General features: G+C 39.0%; 2 protein-coding genes across 2 annotated transcripts in view; one reads left to right on the top strand and one right to left on the bottom strand.

Moving 5' to 3' along the window:
* The window catches only part of LOC145492591 (protein EURL homolog), a 9,717-nt gene extending 1,940 nt beyond the window's left edge, over positions 1–7,777 (top strand). The window contains exons 2-3 of the mRNA XM_081472022.1: positions 3,878–3,940; positions 6,823–7,777. Coding sequence (XP_081328148.1) covers positions 3,878–3,940; positions 6,823–7,010 — 251 coding nt within the window. The 3' untranslated portion in view covers positions 7,011–7,777. The remainder of the gene's footprint in view (positions 1–3,877; positions 3,941–6,822) is intronic.
* A 3,171-nt stretch (positions 7,778–10,948) lies between these two features.
* LOC145493947 (uncharacterized) overlaps positions 10,949–20,000 on the bottom strand; it is a 24,618-nt gene continuing 15,566 nt past the window's right edge. Inside the window, exons 12-17 of the mRNA XM_081473442.1 lie at positions 18,976–19,099; positions 18,752–18,824; positions 18,527–18,636; positions 17,598–17,720; positions 14,835–16,645; positions 10,949–12,318 (exon numbers count right to left, since the gene is read on the bottom strand). Of these exons, the coding sequence (XP_081329568.1) occupies positions 11,890–12,318; positions 14,835–16,645; positions 17,598–17,720; positions 18,527–18,636; positions 18,752–18,824; positions 18,976–19,099 (2,670 nt within the window). The 3' untranslated portion in view covers positions 10,949–11,889. The remainder of the gene's footprint in view (positions 12,319–14,834; positions 16,646–17,597; positions 17,721–18,526; positions 18,637–18,751; positions 18,825–18,975; positions 19,100–20,000) is intronic.

Genomic DNA, 20,000 nt, shown 5'->3' on the forward strand with positions numbered 1-20,000 from the left:
ATTGGCCGAGTCAATTGCAACCAGGCAAGTTTGAAATTACTGAATTCTGTGTTATGGTTTCTTAAAAAAGGAATGTCCAATATTCGCTTTTCAATATTGTTAGAATGGGCAAGTTTCATTTCAATATTAGTTTTGAAGGTCATTCCTGATTGCTTTCATCAGCGTCGCCAACGGTAGATCGTATAATAAAAGGCATGATTATATTGTAGAATGTACCAGATGTATTTTCTCTTTCTAGGAAAACATCAAACAGTGGTCAGTGTCACTTAAATGCGTGATGTCATTCATATAGCCCTTTAGTTGTGACTTATATTTTAAGTGTTTACTTTAGCTGGGCTGCCCAAAATGGGTGGAAATTTCCGATGAAAATGGATGGAACAAAACTGAGCACATTCAACAGGATATTTAATGTGTACAACACTGTTATAAATATATGTTATTGGCTGGCTAGGAGGTCTGTATAGTGAAAAAATGTGACAGAGGTCTTGAAATGCTGCCCGTCAGGCCGCAGGCTGAGGGCAGCATTTTCAAACCCGAGGTCACAGTTTTCCACTGTACGGGCCAACCCTAAGCCAGCCAATAACATGTTTATCTTTTTTCTTGTGGTAAATTGGCTTACAAGTGGGTTTGTTTATGCAACTTTGTCATTGAATTTTGGCTTATGCGGCATCTACAAACCATTTGTAAAAATCTAACAAGCAAAGGAGCGAGTAACTCAGATACTGGACAAAAAAAGATCTATTAAAGAACAGATTTATTTTGAACTACTTTACGTTAGTTGCATTTAGTTCACCAGTTAAGTTCTCCAAAATTGTTTTTCCTGTGTGAAATTTTGTGCAAAGTTTGAAAGTGTACTAAAAATACAATTTCTGTCAGTCGTTACAAATCACTCGAAGTCAGACTTTTCTACGGTAATTTGAGTAGCAGATAGTTAGGAAATTTGTCAAGTGTATTCCACAGAAATTCTCTCAAATACAGCAACGATCAGAGAGGTAAGCCCAATTACAATTGAGTAGACTCATTTTTTTACTTAAATTTGTACAAAGAGAGACACACAGGATTACACACCATTACAGCACCGAGTTACAAACAGCCAAACAATTTCTCACAAATTACTCACAACTTTACTTACAGTGACTTTCCTTGCCATTTAAAGGAGAATAGAGATAAACTTGCGTTGATCAATCATCTATGGAAGTGTGAAAAGGGCGAAAGATTAACGATTACAGCTAACTCGTTGACAAATTCAAAATAAATCAACTTGATGGATCCTGCCCACTGTGGCGGTTCGGATAAAAAAATTCTGCCCGCTCTAGGAACCAATCAGATTGCAGGATTTGTTAAATTCTGCTCGCTCACGAACTGAGAAAGAAGATAACATACAATACTGTACAAATCACCAGATGAACTCTCAACATCTCCCAAAAAATCAAACATTGGCATAAATGCATGCACTTTACGTGTGATTAAACATGACTTCACATATTCATTTCCAAATAAACTTGAAATTATATCATTGTATACAATCCATTGATAGTTGGTGGTGATAGCTGATGAGGCTAAAGGCTTAATCAACTATCACCTCATAAAAATTGAAAGTGAATTATTGTTTTAGTAGAATTGGAGCTAAATTTCCATCAAATATAAATATGATTTCCAATCATTTGTCAACATAATGTCAACTTCATGATCAATTTTAGCAAAATAGCACTTGCAGATAGAATTGTTATTTCAAACTTGCATTTGTGCATGGTGCACTCATTGATTCATTGGAAAATTTGGAGGTTTTCAAGTCACATGATAGTCAGTTTCCTAAATGTTTATGGTTCTTGAGTATTTAATCATCAAGTAATATTTCCAAATTTTCCTTGCAATATTGGAGAAACTAGAAAACATTGTCATTATGTGGAGGACCTCTGGCCACTGGGCTCTAATTAATAGCTTTTATAATTAACCACTACATTTTCTCCGATTCCTATTGGTTTACATTGACCACGTGAGGCGATGGTGTTCATCCACAGAGAGACACTATCAGCTCTTATAGTCCACCACTAAATTTTCTCCGATTTTTATTAGTTTAAATTGATCACATGACTCGATAATGTTCATCCGCGGAGAGACACTATCAGCCCATAGTGCCTGTCTGAGGAAAATGCCCGGATGGATAGTACTCGTCCGTGATAAATTTTCTGTAAACAAGTGAGCTTATAAAAAACTAAACAATTGAGATTGTATTAAGTGGGTTTTGTTTATTTTCCTTTTTAAATTTTACATTTGGCTTTCACTGCTTTCATCTAAAAAAGTTGAATAAATAATTTAACATAAGTTTTGAACTGGCATGTGAAAGAAAATTTAGTGGTGAACAATAAAGACAACAGAGTATTTGTGTCTCAGAACTATCCGTCTGATAGTTATCCCCTGGAAATTTGATGTTCTTAAAACTAGCATATTTGCCCTCGAAGCTTCGCTTCTCGGGCAAATATTTGTTTTAAGAAGATCAAATTTCTGCGGGGCAACTATCAGCCCATAGTTCCTTGACAGAAACACTCTACTGTTTAAATAGTGTAGTAGCCAGCTTAAATAGTGAGTAGCTAGCCAGTCAGATTGCAGCATTTGCATGTACCAGTATTTCGTATACTAGTAGAATTCTACTAATCTGGTTTAGGGTTAGAGTTGTTAAACCATTGACTCCTGTACCGCCTGTACCCGCCTGGAACAAGCGTTGGCCTTTGTTCCACTTCTGACGTCATCACCTTTGACTAAAATTGGCATCACTTATACTCAAGTTCTGCAGGAGGAAAAGATCTTTCGAGATCAGAGTGATCAGCTTAATGGAGCCTGAAATACCAAAATGCTCAGAAATTTGAATGAAAGACTTGGAGCAAAATATCTTGTGACTACACTTAGCTACTCCATGGTAAAAATTGCCCATCTCGATGATGCTTTCTCAGAAATTTTTGAACTGGAAGCAAGCCCAGTAGGAGGTCAATCACTGTAGCAACAAGATAAGAAAACGAGAAAAAGGAAAGGCGAAATAAGAATGTATAAAAAACAAAAAGCCTAAAGACGTGGGTCACTTTCTCATCCAAAATCCTCTGCGCATACCTGAGCAAAAATCTCCTAAAACATGATGCTAGTGGAAAAAAAGGCATGCTGTCATGTTGCAAAATGCCTTTTTGAGTAGATTGGAGCTAATTTGGCTCATATCCAGACTGAAAGTCTCCAAAATGTCCGAAAAATGCGTTTTTGGCAAAAAGCTCCAGGAATCAATGGGTTAAATTCACATCAGATTGCATGAATAGGTCAGTCGGTCATCCCCATAGTGCTGGCTGGCACAGAGGGAGGTAACAAGGCTTTTCCATTCTAACCAGTCTTTTGTGTAGATGATGTTGTTATTGTTATTAATATTGTTAACTTACTTGACTTCATGTAGTACTGACAATAAGTTGTTCTTTTAATTTACATCAGTATTGCGCAGTGTGCCCTGCCGATTTGAAAATTACTTGTCCAATTAGTCTCTGTATGATTTTGTACTCTTCACTTGGTCCAGTCACTATTACGTACTGACAAGATGGGTAAATAAACTGTGACATTGAACTGCAACTTTATCAATTAGGACAAGCCTGTTTTCCAAAACCACACATAATAATTCTTTTGTGGACAATTTATTTTGTACCTGTACATGTAAATTCATGAAATCCTTGAGAATCTAGGAAGTTGTCTTTATCAATATCGAATTTGGACATTTTCTAGAGATCTATTTTTATCTTGGACCAAGAGACTACTGATAAGCCATTGTTAGTCTTCCCAGTATCTCTGTCATCAGAACAGACGTACATGTACATGTATGTTTATTTCCAACTGTTGTTGATTTCAGTGTTGCACTGTGATTTGACCCAGCTGAAGGAGTTTATTGAGGATCTCATATTGAAAATTAACAGTAAGTGTTGTCACAGGATACTCACTCCACCTAACAGAAAAAACAAAGATCTGTATGGATCATATAAAGGGGTAGTATGAGACAAATAATCACTTTTCAGGTGGGTAATTTGATGTTCAATTTTGAGGCTTTGTTAATCATACACATTGTCATTTGTTGTATCTTGCAGTTAAGTCGTCTTGTTGGGAGCGGTAGGCTGCTATGTTTTTGAGGTTAAATGGGTTAGGTCATGCAATTTTAGGCAATTTCAGCACTGATCAAATGGTCATAGAATTAACTAAAATCTCACAAAAACAGCTCAAGACTATGGAAGATCTCAAACAAAACACAGGAAAACCAAGAAGAGACATGGATGGACAAAACTGGAGGGGATTAAAATGGATTGCATTTTGGTAAATTTGGGAAATGTCAAATAAAAGTACAAGAAAATAGAGGGCTGTGAACAGTCTAGCTGGTCAAAACTTCATTGTCTCAAGAAATGTTTGTTGCAAGTGTTGGCGATCTGAAATTGAGTTCTAAGTGTCACCAACTGTTCAAATGCCTTTCCTGGAAAACATTTTGTCCAGTACAAGTTAATTTACTGCAGGCTGTAGTCTATTCATAGCTAGTTCAACCTCGTGTGTAGATTGTTATCTCAGTGTTTCAGCCAGAAAAGTTTACTTGAGGGCCAAAGTGGCTCCTGAAAATCTTTTTTAGGGGCCAGTCTTTTAGGAAAGGGGCCAATAAATTTAAAGCTGCAGAAGGAAAAAATGCATCAGAGTACGAAGCAAAATAAAGCAATTTATTAGGATCTATGATAAAATTTTATAGTAAGTGCTTTTTGAAGTGTTTCTACTCAATAAAGTTTCTTTTGAATCGGATACTAGTATGAAGGATCCGTGCATTACAAAAGAAGAATCCTTACGCATAAATGACGTAGTCAATGCTCAAGGGTTTGCAATGCATTATAGGGCGATTTCAAACACGGTCAGCCATTTGGAAGTTTTCCTATGTGAGAGAATCAATAGAGCAAGCAAAAGGACGGATTGACTTCTTTTCTTATGTTGAATGGTTTAGAAGCAAAGATCTTTCAATATGATTGTCTAGATGGACATAATGTGTGACAAAACAACCGTTATTGATCGTCAACACAGAGAAATTTAGTCGCCATTATGCCGTATTATGGTGTCTAAACCAGAATTTTTGCCGGGTCGCCAAGGATGAAATGCTTGTTGCATTGGCAACCATATCGATCTCAATTTCGAGCCCTGGGATGGCTTTTAAAATATTATGCCTGTGTTAAGCCTGCAGTCTTGTAAAAGGGAAGGGCCAAATTGGCCCTTTTTTCGTTTTTCTGGGGGCCATCTCTGATTGTAACGCGGGATCCCCGCAATGGCGCGCTCTGGCGAAAACACTGTATCTGACATTCGATCAAACTTACATGTAGTTTTGAATTCCACCAAAGTAGATCAAACGTGCAAAGTATGCATGTGAACGCACTGCACTAATCTATGATTACTGCTAGTTGTAAATTTCTGCTGTGTCATGCATCATACAAATTCCTCAAAATATTTTTGAGTGCCCTTGTCATACATGTATGTATTACATGAAACAAAGCCTGTTCCAGGTTCTCGGTCAGTGGGGACATTCGAAAAATCGGGTAGGCGATGAGCAAGGTCTCGGAGGGAAAAGGAGAGGTTGCCCTCCCCTCTCCTGAATCCCGCTCGTTACTGATCCCACTTGCTCGTATTTCTAATTTAGCTGATATCCATGCTGAAAATGTCAAAAAATGTCTAAAAAATGTGTTTTTGCCAAAAATCTCTGGTTGCCAATGGGTTAAACTAGTAGGTTATACAACACTTGTCAAGATGACAATTTTTAAAATAATTTCCTTGAAAGTGTAACACTTTGCAACTGTTTTTCACAAAAGACTTGATGTCTTTGCAGTCAAAGACCAGTCCATCAGTGAGAATGTCCTAATGCATTCCAGAGAAAGGCCCCTCTGTAAGCAATAGAATTTTGCATATATTTTGAAACAAAACTCGGTGCTATGAATGTTCTCAGTAGACTCTATAATTTGAGAGATATTTTCTGTTGTCAGTGTTATTTAATATAGCACTATCAATCAAATCTGAAGTTTAATTAGGAATTGTTTTTACAGCCTTTGACTGTTATACAAGCTTTCAGTCTTCAGTTTAATTTTACTAGTGAGTGGGTGTACAATTAAGTGATTAATGTACTGAAAACTCAGGAAAATAATTTTGAACCATAGAGACACGGCAATCAAATAGTCAAAAAAAAACTTAGGGAGGTTAGGTTTATGCCTGCAAAATATGCGTTAGTTGAGTTTAAGCATCAAAGTATGCATGTTGTAGAAAGCTGCAGTAGCTGGGGGTTTCATTGCTTGAGAAACTTCTATTGTACTGACTGGCCTTCCATTACTGGTCTCCAAAATCAACAAACAAATCTAAATCAAAGTATCAGAACAGTGCTGATTTCTTTAGAACACACCCTGTAGGAAAGCACATGCTAAAAGACATGCTTCTTATCTATAGGGGGATACAGAACCTAGCCCGAGCTGTTGAGGTTGTGATGGTGCAAGCAAAGAGAATTTACGCTTTGATAATCAAATTAGAAGAGTTATTTTTCTTTCTTTTTCTCCCACTGTTTTCTCGAGGAAATAGAGAACACCTTTGTTTTTTCTATCAAGTCATAGAAACACTCATGCAAGTTTGAGAGAACTTATAAACAAATGGTGGAAACACTTGCCACCCAAGGGTTTTCTTGCTCTTGCAAACTTTCACTATTGTTTCTATAGCCTCAGTAGAAATGGGGAAAATGTTTTCTATTTCTTAATTACTGCATACTTTAATTGTTTGATTTTTGTGTTCTACTCTTAACAGAAGTGTCATCAGATCTTGTAATTCAGCTTCAAGAAAAAGACAGTCTTCTCCTTCAGAAACACACCATGAAGGTTACTGTGGGACAACTGATCAATCTTCAGTCCAATGTCAAGACAGCAGGTGCACAAAATGTATCAAGACCTACAAACTCCAGAAGAACCTTTGACGATATGCTGCCTTATACATAGTGCCTTGTACATATATGTAGTTAGTTTAAGAGTCAGCTGTTCAAAAAGCTCAGCCCCTTGGATTGTGGCATTCTTAAGGTAAAGGTCTTACTATCAGCTCAGACATATTCCACAAGGCCTAATAGGTCAAACCTAATAGGTCAGACATATTTGGTCAGACTTATAGGTCAGACTTAATTGGTCAGAACTCATAGGTCAGAGCTAATAGGTCAGACCTATTAGGAGAAAGATACTTCACGTGTGAAACATGATTATTAGCACACAACAGTAATCAATCTACAGCAGCTGTTGCCCTTTCTTGTGTTTGTTTTTTTGTTTTGTTTTTTTCTGAAAACCAGTTAAAAAGAGGGTATATCGAACAAGTAACTTATTCCAAATTTTCAGTTATTTTCCTGCCAGCTGTACACACTTTTAGGACATGCAGGGTACTGTGTATACATTTGCCCAGAAGCCGAATACTATATTTCTAAACGAATTCAGAAATGAAATTTGTAGGATTAGGATTAGTTTTGTAGCAGTGCAAATTGCATAGTTTTGTTACTCGTGTTTTAAAAGTTTCAATTGGATTGTTCAAAAACAATTGATACTATACTTGTGTAAATAAGATTAATATAGAATATATGTTTCATAAAAAATAGTAATAATAATATTTTATATGTATATATTTTACCTACCTTGCAAGCTTCTACTTTTTGAGTGTTTCTATATATATCTATATTTATTTCTATATAGCTGTTGAGCAAATTAAATGCACATGCATGCCAGTATCACTTTTTTACTGCTGTTCAGCATTACTCACAGTACAGCCCATTTAATGAGGAAGATGGCTTTTGAGCGGTAGTCGGGAGTGGGGGGGGGGGGGGGGGGGGAGGAGTGAAGGGAGGGGTGGGGTGGAGTACTTCAATTAACATACTGTAGATATGCCTGTGGCAGAATTTGGCATCCTTTCTTTCCGCCTTTCTTTTTCACTTTGATCCCGGTGAGAAAGTGGTATCAATTTTTTCTCTTCTAACTTTGTATAGGGATTGTAATGTGTGAGGTCTCAAGAACCTTTGTTACTCACACTTATTCTGCATGGACCGAAAGTTAACACCTCATCAATAGCGAACACTCGTAATGGGCAACATTGTCTTAAGTTTAATTCTGAGGTTTAAATCTTTTAATCTTAGCTTCCCGGTCTTTATTCTAAAATAACGCATGCACGGGTTTGCTATTTTAAGTCCAGGTGAAATGAGCAAACATTTTTTCGCTAAATATCACGCTACGTGACTTATGCGTGCTAGTTTTTGGTCAATGGCACATGAAAAGTTACCATCCATGCTTCAAAGTACGTGCCCCACCTTCTTGAGTATAAAGACTATGAAACCAGTAAGGGAGCGTTTTCATATTACATCATAGCATCCATATTAATTTGTAAGAATATTAAGGATCTGTTACCAGGATTCATGGTAATAAAATTGTAAAGGCGTTCTTTAGTGAAATAGTATAACAACTAGGAACCTGCAACTACCCCATATTCCTGTCACGGCGATTTTACAGACCGATCTAATTTTAGTTAGAATTTACCACGAATTCAGAGCCCCGCAGAAACCTCGGTGAGGAATCAGAAGCACGGACTTAATTTTTAACGCACTGACGTTATCATTTCACCGGAAGATTAAAATTCCCAGCGGTTTATACTCCCCCCAACCCCCCGCACTCCTTTCGAGAGGCCTATGCGGAGAGGCTCCACCCAAAAGAAGTACTTTTTTCAGGCTTCAGGTATATAGAAGAGTAGGGATTTCACTAGCTCAGAATTATGAAAAGTTGGGAAATCTGTCATTTAATCATTTTTAAGGGCATTTTATTTTGAACAAACGCACCTTATGGCTTATCATTTCGTTTATTATGCACTACATGAAAGTGACAACAAGACTTCCTTTTTGGCGATTCATTCAAAATACGGGCCAGTTAAGAAAGTGTGTGGAAGGGATTCCTTTTTTCAATTAAACTTACGCGGAAGGGGTACCTTTTCTGTAAAATGGTATAGAAATGGTAAGGCGTTGGACCTCCGGGCCGAGCCTCTACGTAAAGAACTTTGTGTAGTAGCCCCGCAGGGGACTTCGAGGGTCTGTCGACAGACTGTCCAATCCCTCGCAAATAGGAAAGCATTTCTTTGCATCCCCTTCAACAAAACATTCTCTTTCCCTTTTTTTGGTCTCGATCTACATTTTGGCTACAAAATCAAATGACTGAACACTGATGCATCGGTTAAAAAGGTTTCTCGAACATATAAACAATAGCCTCTATTTGATATGAAAATGTTTAGCTCTTATTAACCGAGCTGGAGGTCTGTATGGGAGAATCTTGACCGAGGGCGTGAGTACAGACCGAACGCAGTGAGGTCTGTACACACGACCGAGGTCAAGATTCTCCCATACAGACCGACTTAACTCGGTTAATAAGATGTTTATTATATGGCAAAGAAGAAAACTTTAATTCGGTTAATGTAACTGGTTTGCCGACAGTTTGCTTGCGAACGGCGATGAGCTTAACTTAAACCTGCCGAAATTTGCTCGTTCTCTTTACTTGTTTCTTTTGTCATGAGGCTTTTTGGCAGTGCCATAAATGATTGAGAAGAAAATAAAAGAAAATGGTGAACATTTTTGTATTTTAGTTTGCTACTTTGTCAACGCAAAATGAAACCGGTCTAGCTAGATGCCGGTCTAGATGGGAAAATCTAGACCGCGGTCAATATCGATTTCAGCCAATAATATTCGTGAATTCGGTAGTTCCCAGTCTTTGTGAGACGCAGCCATATAATAAGCTCGGATATTGGTCGGTGGACATTATCTCTTCGGTGGAAGCGAACTGTTTCTGAGAGCAAAGCTCGAGAAAAACTTTGAGCTTCACGGAACAGATCATGTTCAAGGACAAATATTCGAGCATATTTTTAAGTCAAATAGGTGTTATTGTGTTAATTATCAATCAAATATTCGCAAGTCTTGAAGTCTTGAAAATTGAATATCACTCGGATATTCTCCACTTCGACTGGGACATATTCGGTCACGTGACGTGTTTAAATCACTGACACCTCGTAGGCGAAGTCAGAAGACTATGAACGCTTGAAATGGTCTTGACGCTTTGTTTAAAAACAAACTATATGAAGAAACGGCCAATAATGCAAGAGAAAGATGAGCAGTGAAAAGCGATTGTGTGACACTGGCTAGGCTTCAAGATGGCCTCAAGAGTAAACTGTCAAAAAATGTGCTTTGATTTATTTACTGGTATATACCGTTGATGTTTGCTTTACTAGATACCTCCATATTACTTTATTTTATAATGCTTTGCTAATACCGTGCGCCTTATTATAAAAATATTCATAAGGATAGACTTTCTTCTACGATTTTGCCGCCTACAGTAGACCTCGAGTAGTTCCTCTTTCGCTAAGTCCGTCGAGCGCGCGCAAAAAAAAAAGGGCGGGATAAAAACAGGCCGAGCGGAATCTATCTCGCGCGTTCTAACCCCAGATTTCCCGCGGCCATTTGTTTCACGCACCTTAGAGTCATGTTTGACGGATTAAACGTACCCTAGCCCTGTAGACTCGTGGTCTTCGGTAAAACAATCGTGAACTAGAAATGATTAACCTAAACAATAGGCCTTTGCGGCAGTTGGTCAGGTTAACGATAATTTCTAAATTTTTAGCTTCAGCTAAATGACTTTCAGAACTGGAAAGAGCATGTTTTAACCCATAGACCTCTTTCGTTATTTATCACTACAAAGGGAAGCTGCTGGCGATAGAAAGAGGGCATAGAATTTCCAAAGCAAAGATTTTATGGCAGCTTGGAAACTTCCAAAATTACAAGGATTTGTATGGAAAATCACTGGAGTGTGATTAAAGGGCAAAGCGTCTTCTTTCCATACAAATCCTTCCAATTTCTAACGTCCATAAAAATTCCCTCTTAAAGGATATAACCCTGAAAATTTGAATACACGTTTATTTGTAAATTCCATTTCTGATAACATTATGCATCACCAATGACTAAATCAGTGTTTTCTTGAAAGCACATCACGTGACCAACTAATGGCAAAGCCTATTGTCACTAAAAATAGCAGGCCTTCAACAATAATTTGGAACACGAGAAAATTGTAACAATAACGGTTAACTGTATAATCACAACACAGCAGTACTGTTGATTATTTTATTCTAAAACATTTGTTACTGCAGTAACCCAAGAATATACATCTTTTCATTTCTGTTTACCGCTAAATTTAAACTTATATATATATAAATAATTTCTTTCAGTTTTCCCAACAACTGTTATTTTGTGACTTTTATATAGTTATGTTAATGTAAAGAAATTGAAGAGAAAAATGTGAAAAAAAAAACTTTGAGTCAAAACGCTCAATTATAGTTCAAGGTCATTTGAAAAAAATAACACACATTACTTCCTTATGTTAACGGTTACAGCAACTGCCGAAAATACGTACTAATCATAATAAAACTTAGTAGAACTAATTGAAACAAAGAAAAAAACAAACAAACAAACAAACAAACCGAACCCAAGTAAAAACTTATCACGCTGTGTACATTACAACTGACACAAAACAATATAAACAAAGGCACACGAGGCTAGAAAACGCTGACATTTTCTGGGCACGATTTTAGGTATTAAAATAAATTAAACGTGATTTGGTAGCAGTTCTACACTTCAAACAGCACTACGAAGTCGTAATTATCCATCAAGGTGTACGATATAAATATGGGCCAACTGGCCAAGGGTCGCCTTTTGTAGCTCAGCAACATTTTTACTAAAGGAAGCGTTATCTGTTCCAAATCCCTAGTCTTTCTTAAAAAACGATCAATATAAAAGCAGGATATTAAACGAATGCGACTCGTTCAGTTATAGAAATTAGCCCCCTCCCTACCCGTGAGGATAGCGTCAATCCATATGCTCATTGCAAGACCACTAGGAGCCGCAACATAGTATGTTTCTTGGGGAGTTTTAACACAAAACGCTGTTCTTGTCGAGGAGCCTTTGTGCGAGTTGGGCAAATCTACGTACACGTCTTGTATGGCCTGGAAATAAACAATACCCTTGGGCACACGTTGATGTTCGTCAGAGTAGTAACACAGGGCACGCTTCTGTCTGTCCAAAACAAACCAACGCTTTTTCCAGGACTTGATGAGCTTTCCTCCCAGTTTTGACAGGTAGCCTTTACACGCACTGGCTGTCACGCGCACTGATGGGCAGTTTTCTAACACGTGACCTGTTGAGACCAAGTGCTGCACAAGGTTGAGGTCGTGGTGAGAAGAACCATTTTTAACCTGTTTGATAAACAGAGGAAACAATATGTACAGATCAGTAATGTTTGTCACTTTCATTACGAAATTTAGAGAGTCAGTGAATGGGAGTGAGCGTTAACTATAAACAGCTTCTACGTGGTTATTACCAAAGCAGGAAAGGGTGCAATTCAAAGTAAACAAGAGCTACAATCATGGACAAAAGTCTTGGGACAAATTTGCACTTTTGGCGCTTTTGCGTACACGCTAGGCGCGAATACAACTTCACCTGCCTAACTTCGCCCCCCACCCCCCATACAATGTTGAAAACTAGTACGTGCAATTTCACCTGATTTTCAACATTGTGTTGTGGGGGAGGGGGGACAGCAACCCGTTTATAAAGGATATAGCAGCGTTTTCTTCATACTTCAGTTCTAAAACACAGATAATCCGTTACATTACGTAAGTGTCCCAAGGACTTTTGTCCACGATTGTCTGATTTTCGCGTCTCGTGGAAATATGCACAATCAGGATGTTTTTTTTTTTAACCCTAAATGCATTTAGAACCCGAGAATGTGAACATCTGAGATGAGAAAGGCATTTCTAAGAACTTATCCACAGCTTTTCCGTATTTTTAAGTGGTTTTGGACCGATCGGGAAGGGTGTTGATCTCAAACAATCTAGAAACTTTTGTACGTGATGGCAGTGATAACGGCGTCGCTTGATTTGGATACGTAACGAATTGTTTACATTATGATGTACAGTTTTGCAGATACTTCAAGTACTTAAACGACAGATTTGGTATTTAATTCAATCTTAGTGATCACCTTAACAGTTATTACAGCGCGTTTAAGTATACTGAGGCGCTATGCTCTTTGTAGTGACGTCACCGTTTATTGGTCATCGCACAGTACTCTGGCGAAGAAAAACAGTGTTTCGTCAATGTTAAGTATCAACGAAGTAAGAAAACCAGTGAAACTAATTTTCAACACGAGATTTACGGTACTGTTTCGAAATTACTTCACAAAAGTCACGTCACAGCACGCTGGCAGTAAATACAACGGTACTCACTTGATTCAGTATGGAAGAATTGACTTTAAACAATTCTTAACAAATGGAAAGTGAGTACCGTGCTTGCAGAGCTCCAAATTAAGTTTTTACTAGCAATAAAGGTGTAGAAAGATCGATTACCAAACACATTTCACTTCGACATGTCTTAAATGTGAGCTTTCGGAAATAAGTAGGTACATTTTAAGGTTTTAAAGTGAGTACTGTTGCTGAGAGCTGTTGAGTTATGCAAATAAGGAGTGTCCTCAACACTAAAAAAATGTCACACAATATTGTTTCGTAAATAACTAAAGGAAATGACTTCCACTGGCGGGAAACAACTTGCTAATATTTGGTTCGGTACCCTTTCGACCAAATTATAGTTTACGATGCCCGCTCACTGCATGTATCATATTCATGATACAGATGACTTCGAGATTTGAAATTTCTGCGCGACTTCCCAGGGTGAAAACCTTCCGTTTTCCTTCCAAAAAAAAAAGACCTTTACTCGCTGTTCGACAGACATTCTTGTCATATGTACAATAATCTATAATGCCTTATGTTCGTTGCTACCTTGAGCGTTAACCACGTGTGTCCTTTCAAATACCGCACGCGCGAGTATGAGATAGAACAAATTCCGATTTACGCCACGCGTTTACGTTGGGAAAAATTGAAAAGAAAAAAAAAAATGAGCTTAAATAAACCACAAAATAGCTCAAAAATAATCTTTGTATTACGATCTATTCACAGAGTCGAGAGAAAACACATTTAGACTGTGGAAAACCGCTGAAAAGTGACATTTTATTTCTGAACTGAAATTCAGACAATCATGGACAAAAGTCTTGGGACAAATTTGCACTTTTGGCGCTTTTGCGTACACGCCAGGCGCGAATACAACTTCACCTGCCTAACCTCGCCCCCCACCCCCCATACAATGTTGAAAACTAGTACGTGCAATTTCACCTGATTTTCAACATTGTGTTGGGGGGGAGGGGGGACAGCAACCCGTTCATAAAGTAGCAGCGTTTTCTTCATACTTCAGTTCTAAAACACAGATAATCCGTTACATTACGTAAGTGTCCCAAGGACTTTTGTCCACGATTGTAGTTCTTAAAAAGCAGAGCAGCTAAACAGCAGTTAATTAACACTAATTTGATACACACTGTTGATACTTAACACTAATTTGTATTAGTAAGTCGAGTCTAAAACCATGCAGTCGAAAATAAACATGTCCAGACTATTGTCAAATACCAAACCAACCCCACCCCCATCGGCCCCATCCCGCCCCTCACATGCACGCCCGCATTCCTGTTCCGGATACAACCGCCTCCCATCGCGCCTGCCCAGTTCGGCAACCAACGATGATAAGCGGCTGTATTAGCAAGCTTCGTGATGGAAAATGAAATAAATTAAAGTGGCTTATTGTTTAAACAGCTAGGTTTCCTATACCCATTTCCCAGTGTGGGGAGGGGCAGTGAACAGTCTCCATGGAAACCTCCAACTTTTTTTGTTACCTTTGCAGGAAGTCTTTCTTGAATGGCCTTCTCCGTCATCATCTCTTTACGAGCTCTGTCGGCCGCTGCAACTTTCTCAAGTTCTTCTTGCTTCTGTTTTTCAGAGAGGATCCTTTCCATCTCCTGTCTTCTTACCCGTTCCAGTCCTAGAGCTTGTTCAAGTTCTTTGATTTTGTCGCCATTGTCTGTGATGTTTGTGTTGTTCTTCTGCTGTTTGAGTTCAGCTAACTGCCGCTCCAGCTCTACTCGTTTCTCCTTTTCTAGTTCAAGCTTGCGCGTTTGGTCTTTGGTTATCTCGTCTCCACTGCTACCGCTTTCGTTGCTGTCTTGTTGTTTAGCGTTATGCCAAAGGCTTTCTGCTTCTTTCTTCAGCTCTATCAGTCGCCTCTTTTCATTCTCCAAGCGCTGTTTTCGCTCCTGAAGAGTGCAACCTTTTCCGAGCTGCGATATATCTCGCATGTTTAACGCTGACAGAATCAAAGGAGAATCTAAGCCGTTGCTTCTGATTTTCTTGTACTCTTTCTCAAGATTAATCAAACGCGACTTCTCTTTACGCATTTGTTCTCTTTGATTCTTAAGTTCCGTTTGGAGACGCCGTCTTTCTTCTTCCGCTTGTTGAAGTGTCTCCTGCTGCTGAACTTGTAAATCTCGAAAGCGCCTCTGCTCTCGTTGGAGTTCCCTTCTTTCTTCCTCTCTTTCCTTCTCGAATTGCTGTCGAATCACTTCCCTCTCTCGTTCTAATTGCTCGGCCGCTTCCCGCTGTTTCTGCTCTAACTCTTCCAGTAAAAGCTGCTCAGTTTCAAAAAATTCAAACTCGATTTGGCGTTCACGTTCCATCTTGTCCTGTTTTGAAATCATGGTATCTTCTATTTCCTTCATGGCTTGAGCATGCTTCTCCTCGAGTTCCACAAGCCGCCTTTTCTCTGATTCAATCATTTGTTTTTCATGCTCCTGCTCCCGGGCTGCATTCTCCAGCACTTCCAACCGTTCTTGTTCTAGTTTGTTCAATCGCTCGCGCTCCTCTTGAAGTCTCATCTTCTCTTCTTCGCGTTCTTCGTCGAGTCGTTTTCTCTCGAGCTCAATCCGTTTCAGGGCTTGTTGTTGCTGTTCCTCCAACAACTGAATCCTCTCCTTTTCTTTTTTAATCTTATTATTCTCTTTTTCCCTTTCCTCTTTTAACATCTTGATCTGGGCGTTCAGTTCCTCCTCCAGTTGTTGTATGACCTCACTTTGTCTGTCCTTCATCTCCTCAAGTTTCTTTCTTTCATCCTCGATCAGTTCGCTATCAAGTTGCTGGCGCTCGTAAGTAAGAACCTCTTCCTCTAAACTACTCAACTCCTGAAGCGCTAGCTGTTGCCTCAACTCTTCGATGGCCACTCTTTCCTTCTCTGTTCCTTCTTCCCCTTCCAGCTTTGCTTTCATTACCTTTAATCGCTCGTATTCTTCTTGTCGTCTCTTTTCCTTGTTTGAGCGTTCGAGTTCTTGCTTTCTGACATTCTCTTCGTATTTTTCTTGAAGCATGATCAGTTTTTCTTTCTCTTCTTCAAAATGTTGCAGTTCTTCTCGCTGTCTTTCCAGTTCCTTGATTTGTACTGCTATTTCTTCTTCAAAGCTGTTAACGGCTTCCTTGTGCTGTTGTTCCATTTCTTGGAGCTGGCGCCGTTCTTCTTCGAGTTCTGTCTTTTCAAACTCAATTCGCTTAACAGCATCTTTGTACTCACTTTCCAGAGACAACAAACGTTCGTTTTCCTTTTCTAGTCTTTCCCTTTCTTGCTTGTCTTTTTTGTATTGCTCAATGGCAAGCTCCACATCTGGTTAAAAGAAAAAAAAGAAAACTATTCACCACAAACGCTCAAAGCATTTGCGCGCGCTAACGAGATACAATCGACCCTTCCAAACCATCCTGTAATTGTAGTAAAAACCTCTTACTAACCGAGTTCGAGGTCCGTACTTTAAGTTACGGACCGAGTATTGTCCACTCCGATTTATGACCCAAGCGCAAAGCGCGCGGGTGGTAAATCGAAGGGGAAAAAACGAGGAGCCGTAACTTACAGTACGGACCGAGAAGACGAGGTTAGTAAGATATTTATTATATCTCTACTGTGTGTCTGACGGGTTCGGGAACGATTTCTATCCACGCGGAGTGGCTTCCAATTTTTGACGCACGTCGAAAGCAAAACGAGCCAATTTGAAATCGTTGTGAAATCGTTGTTAAGTCGTTAGCACGTTTTAATACACTGAAAGTTTTAAACTTTTACTTGCAATAAAAGTTAGGAACACTTGGCGATAAATCACGAAACATTTTGACAACGAAAACGGCTTTAACATTTAGCGGGCCGTACTGTAGAATACGGCCGGTTAAATTGTCCAATCACAGCGCGCGTAGTAACTGAGAGATATCATAATAATAACAACAATAACAATAACAATGACAATGACAACGATAATGACAATGACATTGATGATGATGATGCTGATGATGATGATGCTGATGCTGATGATGATGCTGATGATGATGATGCTGATGATGATGATGATGATGATGATGATGATGATGATAATAATGATAATAACAATGAACCAACAAAGAACAAGTATGGTTTAGATTGCCTAAGATTGAGACAAATTAGTAGGGGTCGTTCCATTTTATTTGGAGGGGGGTGGTGATTTCCAAAAAGAGTAATAACGGTCTGTCCCTAACGACTAACTTGTGCCATCATCCGTGAGGCCACTCCACTCCACTCCACCCCACTAAGTACCTACCTGGGTAGTACTGGTCAGGAACGATGGAAAATCGGTTTCCTGGGTTGGATTCCTTGATCCTCTTCGCTTCTCTGGGATTATTAAACCGAAAGTAATTTGACTTTCCCAGACAAATCATACAACCTACAAAATACGATAACATCGTGACTATACGGAATATAGTGTGACACAAAAGTGATAAGTAAGTGGTAACTACTATTACAGTCATTTCCATGTTTAAGGAAAAAACCAAATCTTAACTGTTCGCTTTAACACAGGAAGGCATCCGTGAGAAAATCGATATCGTATTTATATTCCCTGAGTAAAAAAAGAGGGAACTCTCGACTTATTGTCAAGCAAACGTGTGTTAACCATATCTATCCTCAAGTACAAGTTTCAGCGTAAGATTCATTAAGGCGTGCACAATGATTTGAAAGAAAATGCGCAATTGTCACTCTTAGACTAAAAGCGATCAAACTGAGAGTCAGAGGTGAACTTGCCAGAGGAGACGGTAGCAAGAGACGAGCCACAGCTGTATGCCGATGAAGAAATTTCCTGCCAGTTTCCGTGTTGAAGGCAATTCCAACCCAGTACTGTAACATACAGGAGAGTAGGACACTATTTGCACTGGGCAGCTGGACTTGGTATAAACACTAGCTAGGCTCCTGCAAGGGTTCTAGGGATTACAGAGAGGGTGGGGGAAACGGATCGTGCATTAGCTCCTAGACAAGTGAACCAATTTGAGTCACGTGATCACTGGCACCTATATGCTTCATATGCTCCGTAAGAGGACGCTTCATTTCATGAAGCACCCGCACTTGACGATAAAAAACAAATCGCAGGCTCACACGCCGATTTAATTGGAATAATCTCCACGGTACAGGGCGGATAAACCGCGCACACCAAAAATGGAAATACTTAAAATACGCTTGTACATGAACATTTCGTACCTTGCGGTAGCCTGGTTGGCTCCGAGATAGGAATTCCATCCACAGAACACATTGCTGCTTTAGGATACAGAACCACTGCGTCGCCATTGTATTCCGCTATACAGTGCTCACTGTGGACAGAACACACGTTTATTGTTGAGCAATCAACCTTCTCCTTATTGACTGTAGTAAGTTGACCTCAATGTAGAAAGTACTCGAAAGGAGCACATCAAAACTTGTCCTTACGGTTCTATTCCTCTCCCTCTCAGTTGAATGTCGGGTTTGCTTGTTTCTGTTAAAACACCGATCACCGTTTTCCCTTAAATGAAATGAATAACGCATAGCAATTAGTAAGAAGAAAAAAAAAACTGGACAGAGGAATAGTTACATGCAATGACGCTTCACAGATTATGATCGATTCAATAAGGAAAAGATGGAACCTTACTGGATAATCAATGCAATAACATTACCTCTTTTAATTGGACAAAGAGTTACACCAATACTTAGTCTTCCTCCACCAAGGCTCACAAAGTGAGGTTCTTCAGTTTCAAACTTGAGCGCGGAGCCCAGCTCCGTAACGGCAAGTGCGCGTTCCTAAGACAGAAACACAAGACAGTCTGACATTACAGCTATTGTCTAAAACAGTGATACAGCTGGTTTAAGTTTCTTCACCCGATCTCATTGCAATATATAACAAACACTTCACAAGCCAAGGAATTAGGAGACGAAGTTCGGTCCTCCCCTATCACCTTCCTCGAAGAGATGAAAATTTTACAATTCGTAAGATCAGGTTAAGTCACAAGGAAATCATAAAAAAGAAAGTTCTAGAAAAAGAGGGGCGCTCTGAAGGTTTTGTAAGTGTCGTTTACGCCTAGAAGAAAAAGTGAAAATGCTAAAAAGTGTTTCAACGATTGAATATCCATCAGGATCTCACCCTTTCTGTGAGATTAGTGCATATACCTGACTTCAATGTAATAAAAGAACGAAAATACAAAGGCTGCATAGAAAAGAAAATCACCTCATCTGTGCCGCCCCAGACTTTCAGCTCCAACTTCATTTTAATGTTTAGCGATCGTCAATTTGATTCGACGAACTACAAAATTACATTTCACGGCAACTTAGTGTAAATGCGCGAATACAGCTCGAGGAAATGTTTGACTAAGTTACAACAGACTGGGGTAAATAAGCCAGAACGAGTATTTACGAGAATTGCACCGGACAATCAACGAGCGATGAGCAAAGGAAAAACATGTTTGTTCCGACAACTTATCAAACAAAGCCAAAGTTAATTTCATTAAAAAAAAAAGTGCGCGGTAATTTCATTTTATGAAGTACTTCTGTCATTCATTCACAAAGAGCTTTCAATTTGAGCTTGTGCTGTCAAGTACATTCGCTAATATTACCGGCCGAGGGGTTATTATGGCGCCTTAATTCTAATTGATATCAATGAACGTTTACTGTAACACAGTCAGTGTTTGCGAAACACACAGGAAAG

Source organism: Orbicella franksi, chromosome 7 (assembly GCF_964199315.1).
Source record: "Orbicella franksi chromosome 7, jaOrbFran1.1, whole genome shotgun sequence".
NCBI lineage: Eukaryota > Metazoa > Cnidaria > Anthozoa > Scleractinia > Merulinidae > Orbicella > Orbicella franksi.